This window comes from Neolamprologus brichardi, chromosome 12 (genome assembly GCF_056152115.1).
Source record: "Neolamprologus brichardi isolate AB-2024 chromosome 12, ASM5615211v1, whole genome shotgun sequence".
NCBI lineage: Eukaryota > Metazoa > Chordata > Actinopteri > Cichliformes > Cichlidae > Neolamprologus > Neolamprologus brichardi.
The window spans coordinates 31,309,650-31,321,227 of NC_142115.1; the positions used below are offsets into that span (position 1 = coordinate 31,309,650).

Sequence of the window (11,578 nt, forward strand, 5' to 3'; positions counted from 1 at the left end):
CTCCATCAACTACTCATGCTGAAATCTACCAAAGTTCTCTAATGACTCTGCCATAGCAGGCCTCATCAAAGTTGAGGATGACCCAGAGTACAGACAGTGGCCTGGTGCCAGCAGAATCATCTACTAATCAATGTAGTGAAAACCAAGGAGCTGATGATGGGTTTCAGATCAACCACACCAACACTAGTGAACATCCAGGGAACTAGCATTGAGATTATGGACTCTTATAAGTACCTGGGTGTACCCCTACCTGAACAATAATCTGGACTGGTGTCACAATGCTGATTCTCTTTACGGGAAAAGTCAGAACAGACTACCTGCTGAGAAAAAAAACTGAGATCTCTTAGAGTGCAGGGTGTGCTCCTGAAGAGCTTTTTTGACTCTTTGGTGGCATCATCCATCTTCTGTGGTGTTGTCTGTTGAAACAGCAACTTATCTACAGCTGGGAGGAAGTGGTTGGATAAGCTCATCAGGAAAGCCAGCTCTGTTCTAGGATGCCCCCTTGACCCAGTGCAGATGGTAGGAGGCAGAAGAACTCTGGCCAAAATAAATCAATCTTGGGCAGTGTCTCCCACCCCATGTATGAATCTGTTGCAGAACTGGGGAGCTCCTTCAGTGACAGACTGCTGCATCCTAGCTGCACAAAGGAGCGTTATCACAGATCCTTCCTCCCAGCAGCTGTTAGACTTTGTATCCATCACTGATCCCAATGAACACAATAAGTTGTTTGCATCACTGCTGTTATTTGCACAGTTTTCCAATTTCCTGTAAATAGTCTCTCTTTGTTGTTTTTAAGCACTTTTCACAGCACTTTTTGTACTTCTGTAAAAGTAAAAAACAAAACAAACAAAAAAAAACATCCTACTCAGCTGCACATTTCTTTGAGCCTGAGTATATTTTTAATAACTATACAGTATTTTTTTCTTACATTGTAAATTTGCCCTGTGCTTTCCATTTCTTCGTTTTTATTTTATATTCTTTACTTTTGTGAGAATCTGTATCTGCCTGTCACTTTGGTGCTGAAACATGTGAATTTCCCCAATTAGGGACAATAAAGGATATTTCTATTTCTGTAACATTGCCCAAAGGTCAATAAAGACATGCTTGTTGAACCTGACCTCTGAGTAAAATTCTTGCGACCTTAATGGCCATAGACTAAAGGTGAACTCACTGACTAGTTTCTTGATTGATCTTATCTTCATATTTTATTGATTTGATCTTATATGATAAAGTTTTCATTTATCAGATAATTGCAGCTGTTACTTTCATAAACAGAAAAAAGTCAGTCATAAACTCGCATTTCAGGATTAATCCAGTATGTAGAGAATTACTCAAGATAAAGAGATGCAACTCTAATTAATGATGTTGCTCAGGGTGACATGGTTTTTATGACACTTACATAGCTAGGCTATGGAAAAAAAAAAAAAAAAAAGACTACAGTATGGTTTTGCACACTTTTGTTTTCCATCATTCTAATGTTGATTCTAAATATTACAAGAACCATATTTTGTGTAGGTCACCTATTATTTAAAAAAAAATATCCCAGATTAATGTATTAATTTATGTAACATCTTTACACATTGACTTTAAATTATAATTGATTCTGCAAAATTGAAATGTACTTAATTTTCAAGTACAATCAGTGAGGCAGGCTTTTGTTTTTATTTTTTTATCAAACGGTTGTTTTACATTCACTGTTGCAAATTAGCATCATCTCATTCATTCATTCAAGTCATTCATGTACATTTAATAGTACTATCATAAAAAATTTATTGTGGAAAAGAAAACAAACAAAAACCCCAATATGTGTTCTGTTACATCAATTAATGATCAAAACAGAGCAAACACACCTCACTTCACTCCACTAAATCAGAAGGTAAAAATTCCTCAATAACACCGTAACGCACAAACACTTTTTCTCTTGTGTTTCCCCCCCTTCACGTGTTTTATCTAAACCCCTGAAAATCTTGGTTTTTCATGTTCTTTATACTGAATGTGCTTGGAAATTGTACAACTACTTTTGACTTTGGCAATATCACAAACATGGAATCAGAAGTTTTACTTCAATGCTTTTAGTAACAACACAGATCATACAAAAGACATGGAAACTACAATTAGTAAGACCAAAAAGTTAAGTAAAATTTGGTCATTGAATTATTTGCAGTCTCAGTCGCTTTCTCATTGTAAAGGTGAACTCTTAGTTGGAATCATTATTCTTGACTCCATACTTTGTAACAAAGGCACTGAGGACAGACAGAAAGACACATGTTAGAAAATGATATACCGAAAATTACAATTGCAATAATAAACAAACAGGAAAGCAAACAACAAACATACAGCTCTTAAAATTCTTCAAGCTGGGCAGTATCATTTTATAATTTGATGCTCACACTGCTTAAGTCTCATATTACCATGGATGGCCAATAAATTACGATTTTTAAAAAAAAATTATTATTATTACTGCAATCCTGTCATCTCCATCACTAACAACAATGGGGTAGGGGAGGCAGCATTATATAATGTTCTGATTTTGTGGCAAACATTTAAAGAAAACATTGAAGGTTTATTTTAGCCCTACTTCAAAGAAATACAGATTTCAGATCCAGTACAGAGACCACATTAAACATTTCAGCAGAAAGTTGTTGGGAGGCATCTATGATTAAAAGAGTCTTGTGATCTACGAGTCTCAACTTTGCTGAATATAATTGCAGGTAAAAATAATCGGCGCGGTATAAAGCCCTGACAAAATCATTGGGTTTTTAAGGCATCTGGGTGAAGCATTTCTTTCTTACCTGTATAATACACGTTTACGTCCCATCCTTCTTTCCGCCAGGCAGAGTTTCTTGTCTCCTCTCGGGACTGGAGGCTCTCATAAGCTATGAAAAGACGGCAAAGAAAAAAAAAAAATTCCAACGAAAAAAGCAAAGCAAAAAACCCCACCACACACACATATTACATCGCATTATGTGTGGATAAAATTGATAGTCACTGGCAACTTCATTAGTTACACCTTGCTAACATCAGGCCGAATCTCTTTCGCCATCAAAACTCAATTCTTAACTACACAGATAGTGCTGGAAGGTGCTGGAAACATTCCGATCCATTTTCACATACAGGTAAAAACATGTAGTTCGTGGGTCACATATGGGTCAATTTGATCAGAAATGTCAGACCAAAATTGAATGATAATGTAAAAAAAGCCACCCAAATATTTCTTCCCGTGTGTTTTGAATTTCAAGTATTAGTGCATTCTGTCTATCAGTGAATAAAACAGCCAAACATGTCATATGGAAAACATTTGCAATACAACAATATGTCTCAGTATTTCCTCATGCTATTGACCCTGTGCACGAGAAAATACTAACTTCCTGGTTTGAGACCGGATGTGGGGTTGTACATTTCCGGTAGCTTTACTTTGCGGTCAATCGCTACTGCGAAGATATACTCCAAAATCATGTCCAAAACTCGAAAACTGAAAGATCGCGTTAAGTTATGAAGAGCAGAAGGTGGGAACACTCACCACTGTGTGTCATAAAAAATCGAATGATCAATTTTGACGTTTAAAGTGTTTAGATCGATCAGTTGTTTACATCACTCAACACAAGCAGAACTGCATCACTGCAGCAGAAGACACATCGTCCACATTCAGAAGCACATCTCTGTATAGTGACTGGTCTTATGATTTAAACAGGCAAATGTTCAGCATTCAAACTACAGGTGAACAATAGTCAAACCAGATGTTTCCCGTTATGTCGAGATCAGCTAGTCCAGTACACACCTACACAGCATGTTAACAAACCGTGAAAAAAAGCCACATAAAAAATGAATGATTGCTGGTAAGGGTTTCTATACAGTATTTACGAAGGGTATGTTGTGACTTACCTTCAAAATTAAAGTGGTCCCTCGCTATAACGCGGTTCACCTTTCACCTCGCTGTTTCGCAGATTTTTTTAGTGCAAGTTTGCATGCTTATTTTTTTTACTTCACATTGTGTCCTGCGTCCTGATCGCTGCAGACGATCTCCTCCGTGACGTCTCTCCTATACAGTACAGAATCTCTGCATCGATCGCTAGCAGTGTGACTGAAGTGCAGTGCTGTATGTCCACGATGTCCACGAAACATTTTGCACCGTCAAAAATAAAATTGGCTACTTGATTTCACCTATTGCTGGTTATTTTTAGAACATAACACCTGCGATAAACGAGGGACCGCTGAGAAATATAACATTTGAATCCCTTTTCTCTTTTGCTCTGAGGCGCGGGGGAAAATATTGACGTCGATGAACATCATTTACAGATATATTGGGTAAATGCCCGAGACATCTATAGAAATGTAAATCGCCGCTTGATTCATTCATTTGCTTAACTTGTTTTGGACCGTAAACAGGGCACGAATAGGACACCGGAAACAAAGCTCCCCACAGGAGTTTCCGCACCGGAAGTAGCATTTGCTAACGTGCACATAGTCAATTGTCATTTTAAAGAAACACACTGACATAGCTCTTTGTCTGAATGCCCTTACTTCATTGAGATAATACAGGCTTCAAAAATTTGTGAAATTTATGATTCTAGCCCAGAGGCTTGATATTTTTAATATCATCTGAACCAGAGTTCAGATGATATTAAAAATATGGACAACCACTCTTAAAACACCTTTAATAATTTGATTGACTCGCAATATAATGCTTCCTGTTCCAAGATGCAATCAAAAGACCAAATGTTATGTCGAGTGTAAAATCATCCTTTGTTGATGTTTGACACACCCGGGCTTATGTTGGAACCGTCACACTGAACTTTAGTGATTCATTAGAATACAGAATGTATGCAGGAACATTCAGTTAGCTGAAATTCAGCCAGACCAATCATCATCTTACTGGCATGTTCTAAGTGTAGAGTGCTTAATTACTCACCCCACAAGTGATGAACAACGTAGAGTTGGCCAATCTGTGTGAAGAAACCGCCTACTGCCTCATTGTTTTCTTGTCTATGTTTGATTGCCCTCGCCCTGTTGCAAAACATTATCTTATTTAGTATAAAGATCACTGAAACACTTCTGATATTTTCACTTCCACTGAAAGAGATTCAGACAAATGACATATGTTCAAATAAATTCAACGTATCTCACCAGCGATTGCCCCATTCAATCATGGTTCCTGGCTGAAGCACAAGTATAATATTAATTAGAATAGGTTTGAAACTAGATTATGACATTACCACCATCATATTTCCATAGAACTGAAAGACTGAAAGCACTATTTATCTATTATTCATAGCTACGTTTTATTTTGTTGTTTTTGTTTTTTTAACTGATCAGAGAACTCTGGGTGTCACAAGCCTGCATGCAAGAAGAACTGGAGCACTGAGTAAACAGATTTTTATCATAGCTGTTTTTGAACTTCTCTCCACTTGTGACACTCTTCAATTCAGTGAGTCAGGTCTGAATAAGTGAGCTGAAATTACACAGAAAACCTTGGAAGGGCAAAATTGTAGAATAGGCCAGAGGTGAAAAAATATGACTACTTCAAACAGATGAGAATTGGATTACTTGTTCAAGAAACGCAGCTGAAAAATACGGAAAGAAAACATCGAGAATAAGAACTATGCTAGTTATGTAACAAATTTATAAACACTGTACTGACAGTTATACAGGATTACCAAAGTTATATTATTACTGTTTGAACAGCACATGAACAGTACACTAATACATCTAGATTTTGCTAAATGTGTACCCTGCCATGCACTTAAAAATAGTATACAACATGCAGATGTGTATATTTTTTGTAATTTTGCCTTTGTAAATCACCACAGGAGATTTCAAATCAAGTAATCAAGATATATCTAAAGAGCAGATGTCATGTTCTGCCAGGCCTTTCCTGCTGTCACCTTCATTTGCTTCTTGTTTCTGGGTCTCTCCGTCTTCAGTTCGATCTTCAGTAGATAAAAAGCATGCTTTAGCATGTAGCAGGCATACATGCCCACATGCAAAATTGCCTCCACCATATTTGACAGATAACGTGGGATGATTTGGATGGTGAGCTGTGTCTTTCCTTCTCTACAATTTTATCCTCCCATTATTTTGGGGTAAAATGGGAACAGGCCTCAGCTGGTCATAAAACTGCTCGTCAATGAACTGTCCAATTACTTTTGAGCTTCTGAAATGGAAGACTACGTATAAAAATAAAATTGAAGAGGCTCGCTCGCTTACTGGAGATAAAAGTGAAGTTAGGGAAACCCAGAAACAGACTGCTTTGTTAGTTTTCCTACAAATCAAACAGTATTTATGTTGTATTGGTCACACATGTTCAAGCTATGCATTTTAAAAATGTGTAGCATAAATAGATACCTTAAGGTAATAGGTGCGCATTTCATAGAGGTTTGGTCCTTGTCTGGGAAGGGGTTCATTCCAGAAACTGAACTCCAGAAGAAGTTCATTTCGTCTTGAAAGCAACATTTTGGCTCTTTCCTTCCGAAACTCTAAGTACTCCTAAAAAGGGATAAAATGATTGTTTTTAACGCTAAAAAGTGAATATTAATATTATATCTTAAAAATCAAACAAACAAAAAACAGCACCTCTGAAATGCCTTTTCTCCACAGAAACAACACATTAACATTTAAAGAAAATTCTTACTTAAAAAAAACAAGCAAACAAAAAAAACCCAACAAATTAAAACAACAAAATAAGCAATTTTCCCCAGGAAAATCAAAGGCCTTGTATGTATTGTATGCAATGTTGACTGAATAGGAGATGTTTAAAAAGGTCACAGCATGCCTTGTTAGCTTTCAACTTCTGCAGACAATCAGTCAAAGCTGGGTAGCCTCCTCTGTATCGCCACAGATGCACTGCAGAAAAACAACAGCAGATGTCACTGTAGCACTGCATAAGGTCTGATGCCACCCACACAACTAAGAGATAAAGAACCTCCATCACCATGCAATTACTTTTTATAGTTACTGTTTGCTTTTTATGTATACGATACACTTAAATGATCACGTTAATTTATCATATATGCAGAAGGTGAAGTGCTGGTTGTGAGTCATCAGGTAGCATCTGTGTGTCTGCAAAGCTCTGCAAAAAGTCAGCCACTGAAATTGTGTTTTATGGGAACTTGATACAGGAAAGAAAAATATGTCCAACAATCTACATGCAGCAGCAGCGATCAGTCAAAGGTGTCTTTTTGCATTTACTGCTTACCAGTCTGATCCTGTTCTCCATACCAGGTATTCCAGCTTCCAACTACCTCACACGGGTAGTCCTGGTCCTCGTGAAGTCTTTTCTGCACTTCAGCCCTAAAGCCAGCAAAAAATTAATAAAATAAAATACAAGTTAATGAAGGTGTTTGCTGTTTGGAAATTGGCTCTCACTTTAGCTTAAAAACCAACTAGAGGGCAGTCAGGAAGCATAAAAATCCATCCAAGATATAAACTCAGCTGTATCTTCACTTCATTTTTTAAATACATTTATATCATGAAGCTCATCTCATTTTAACTTTGTTCAGACCATATCTTGATCAATTAGTCCAGCACACTGTCTATTGCACTACTGAAAGAAATCCAAAGAAAGTAAAGCACTGAAAACGTAACTTGACTGACAGAGATGCAGGAAATATTTCAAATGTATCAGTACATACTCCAGACTGTTGTATGCTTCTAGGCATTCTGGTTTGACGTTATGAACTGAAAACGAAAAAAGGCAGAGAGAAACCGATCAGAAATGGATGCATTTAAAAAAAATAAAAGCAACATTCAAATTCTTCAACAAAGTAATTTCACACTCCGATTCAGCAAAGACTTGATATACAAAACTGATTCACTTGCAATAGGTTATAGGCAACGGCTGATAGAGTGTTCAAATTGAAATCCCTGTGCGGTGTGATGTACGCAACACAAAAGATTAAAGCCCCGAGAGAGTGATAGATTTCTGTTCGAGAGACAGAAACCGTTACCTCTGCAGACTAAAAGAAAACCAGACAAATTGTTCAGATGTCACTAAAGTTTACAGGCATGAGACATCATATTATCTTTGAATTACTTGTTGCTGTCAGTGTTTTGTGTATGCATAAGCTGTTGCAGAGGATTCCCATTTTCATCTCTCATGCTGTTTTCAGTTTTCTCTGAGGTCATATGGCCTTCCATTTAAATGATTTATTTCATTTTTGAGACATATACAGGTGCCATGTCACAATAATGTGATGTAAGTGTATCGCAGGCACTTGTCTTTGGCCTTCTGTAACCCAACACTTAAAGAAACTAAACCCTTGCTTTTATGTAAGTAAAAAGGTGTAGGCCTACATTGAATCTTATACAAGTTGCTGGTCTCCTTCTTTGAAAGCAGGTTGGAGTGAGCATCTTTCCTGGCATCGACTTTGTGCACAAATAAGGATCGGAACCAGCCTTTGTCGCTGCTCTCTGAAAACCTCCTACACAGAAACAAGATGAAAGAAAGTTTCACAAAAGCTCGGAGCAAAAACATAAAAACCCAGAAGTTGTCAATATAAAAAAAAAGAAAAACTTAAAAAGGAACATGGAGATGTGCATGACATATGGGCTAAAAGATAGTCATGCTAATATTCTTTGATATGAAAAACATGCATACTGTATGAGTGAGTGGGCTGAATGCCACAGCTTGTGTCTTCAACCATAAAACTTTTTTATTTCACCCACTCTGGAGTGGATAAAGGGGGAATATTTTTCACTTTACAACTATTGGAACTATCCAAGAGGCTCCAAATGGTATTTGAATATTAACCTAGCCGTTTCTTGCCCCACATAGCAGAGAAGTAAAACTTCAATCTGTCACGTGTTAAAGCTGTACTTTTAGAAGGTGTTCCAATGAAAAGAAGAGAAGTACAGGTGATATGAATTATTCCAAACAGTAAAACAGCAGTTTCATTAAGAAAAGTGACAGTAAAATTGACAAACATACTTAAACTTACATTTGAAATTCAGGGACCTTTGTAATTCTTTATAAAACTCACAATTTTAATACAATGTCACATTAACCTCAAATCCTGGATTTGCCTCATACTGTATGGCTGGTGTATCCCCACTAATGGATTAGGAAGCCATATTATGTTTCAAGTTAGTACTTGCAAAGTCATCTGCTGAGTCTTTTGCTTTGTTTTGTCATTTTAAAGTCCTAAAACTTTCAAGGTCAGTGGGACGTTTCTTTTAATAACCCCATGGGCCAATGGCTTTAATTGGAAGCTATAATTAAAAATGCATTTCCCATGGCACCCTATCAACAATAACAAAGCATATAATAAGCCAAAGACTTGTTTTCTGAATAACATTTCAGTCAGTGACAGAGCAAATGCGTGCTGGATGGAGGCACAAAAAAATATGGTAACCCGTTAACCCACTTTGAGTGGAACTGCACAACATTTTCATCCCTTGTTCCCCATCCCACATAGTGAGACAACATTTCCATTGGCTCTACAATCATTACCGCAGGACTTGTGGAGGTGTGTTACCTAAGGTAGAAACTTGTTAGTAGCCACAAAGTTTTGGTGGATAAGGCTGAAAAAAGGCTAAGAATGAAAAGAAATCCAATTATAATGTTAAATGAAATACTTAAATCATATGCTAAAGATAGGTTGACCAATCCCACAAAACTACATGTGGTAAAAACATTGTGTTTGTGTGAGACAATGTGGGGCATGCCAGCAATGTTGGGGAAACTTAAACAATTTAAACATGCAATCAAGTGTGTAGGTTACCAGCTTAGCTTTTAGCATGTATACGCTGAATAAATTATATTTAAATGCAAACTTTCCTACTTCGTTCTAAGTAAATACAATAGAGGATTAAAGCTGAAGTTTGTTCTTACGTCTCGTGCTTTATATACTCCTGTGTTCTCTTTTATTTCAATAGCTATTTAGCTGCTGTTCTATCTGGTAATGATCACTGGATTTCAATAGGGATGATAACCATAGGTTAGCTTAAGTTTTTGAGCAATATCTGACCATTTTTGCCGATTATGACACACAGATGCTGTGTCACCACACGCTATATTTTCCCTTGTTTAAAATAAATTTAAAAAAAATCCAAAATTGCATCCAGACAAAAACTGTATTTACCAGAATAAACTCACTTTATTTTCTTTGAGGTACTTTCCAACATATTTACCAAAATCAGCAAAGCTTAGGATTTCTCAGTGGGGCACTGGCTCAATATGTGGGACAATGGATTAAAAAGAAAAAAAGGGGGAGAGCTGTGCTGTCCAACATAAACAGAGACATCTGATCATCCTACTCTCAGATGAGTACGTGTCATACACAACATGCTATCGGCCCCATGTTCAGTTTGTTGGGACCCAGTTATCCTAGTGGTGGTTACGTAACCCAATAGAGGCAAAAAAAAAGTTCAGACAGGACAAAGTTCAGAGGTCCTCCAAGTGATCAAACCATGTTTGAAAAACAAAAACGTATCATAGGAACATAATGTAGAGATACAATATATCCATATGCAATATGCCTGAAAACATCTACACATGAGCAAAACATATAAAAGATATTGAATTGCAAAAAATAATGTTTTAACCGTTTGCCATTTGCTGCTTTAACAATTCATTTATTTAAATGTGTCCACATGTTTTCCTATATCTGCAAAAACTGGTTTACCTGCTGGTTCCGTGCAGATTGACAGAAATAGCTTACCTGTACAGCAAATATCCTTTAGCCTGAACAGACCTAGTTGTCGCCATGTTCTTCTTTCCAGCAAAAAGTTTCTTTAACACGCAAACAACTTGTGCTGGTTAATGTTTACCTCTGTGTGTGTGTGTGTATGTGTGATGTGACCGCTAGTCACGTTAAAGCTACTGAGTCAGCTAGCAACAGACTGAAAAACGCACGTGAAAGAGCGAGCCAGTGCACGTGCACAATCGATCAGACCCAATTAGTTGATCCTACGCCACACGCTACGTTTTTAATCCAAAAGATCAGTGTTTTATCTAACATCCAGTAGACCAGCGTATGTTGTTCTCTAAATGATATATGCGTTTAAATGAAGAACTAAACGCATACAATAAAACTATAGTCACAAGTTAATAATTATCGAGGTACTTATCTGCCCTGTATTTCAGGATTATTAAAAATGAAATATACATTACACCAGCCACTTTGTTTGGTACACCTTGACGGTATCACACAGTTGCTGCAGATTTATCGGCTGCACATGGGTAATGTGGACCTACTGATTCCCCAAGTCTCAAAGGTGCTCTGGATTGAGATGTGGTGATTGTAGAAGCCTTTTGAGTACAGTGAAGTCACTGTCACGTTCAAGAAACCAGTTTGAGATTATATAAAGTTTGTAATATTTTACATTGTTCTGCTGGAAGCAGCCATCAGAAGATGGGTACACTGTGGTCATAAATTAGGATGACCAACCGTCCACTTTTTTTGCACTTGTTGACTTGTAAAAGCCTATATGACATTTTTTATTTCACCATTCACATAACAGCACAGAGAAGGCATCATTTAAATATGTTAAAGTTTTCTTTAAGCAAACAGTCTTCTTAAAGTTCTTCGTGACTGGGCCAAGTGTCCTCTTTTTTGGAAATCAAAATATGGTCACCCTACAT

At 37.1% G+C, this 11,578-nt stretch overlaps 1 protein-coding gene across 1 annotated transcript; it reads right to left on the minus strand.

Moving 5' to 3' along the window:
- Nucleotides 1-1,643: 1,643 nt before the first annotated feature.
- Nucleotides 1,644-10,817, minus strand: nipsnap1 (nipsnap homolog 1 (C. elegans)). The gene is made up of 10 exons (XM_006803860.3): nucleotides 10,656-10,817; nucleotides 8,290-8,417; nucleotides 7,629-7,674; nucleotides 7,193-7,287; nucleotides 6,770-6,840; nucleotides 6,343-6,483; nucleotides 5,125-5,156; nucleotides 4,910-5,004; nucleotides 2,793-2,876; nucleotides 1,644-2,243 (listed from the first exon to the last, which is right to left on the minus strand). The coding sequence occupies exons 1-10, from the start codon at nucleotides 10,700-10,702 to the stop codon at nucleotides 2,179-2,181; spliced, it is 804 nt and encodes a 267-aa protein (XP_006803923.1). The 5' UTR covers nucleotides 10,703-10,817; the 3' UTR covers nucleotides 1,644-2,178.
- Between the last annotated feature and the right edge of the window lie 761 nt (nucleotides 10,818-11,578).

Excerpts from the sequence above, each read along its gene's own strand:
- nipsnap1 (XM_006803860.3), bottom strand. The coding sequence starts at position 10,702 with ATGGCGACAACTAGGTCTGTTCAGGCTAAAGGATATTTGCTGTACAG. Across the intron at positions 6,841-7,192 it reads TGGAGAACAGGATCAGACTG|TGCATCTGTGGCGATACAGA; the intron begins GTAAGCAGTAAA and ends GTTTTTCTGCAG. Across the intron at positions 5,157-6,342 it reads TGCGCACCTATTACCTTAAG|CCAGGAACCATGATTGAATG; the intron begins GTATCTATTTAT and ends CTTGTGCTTCAG.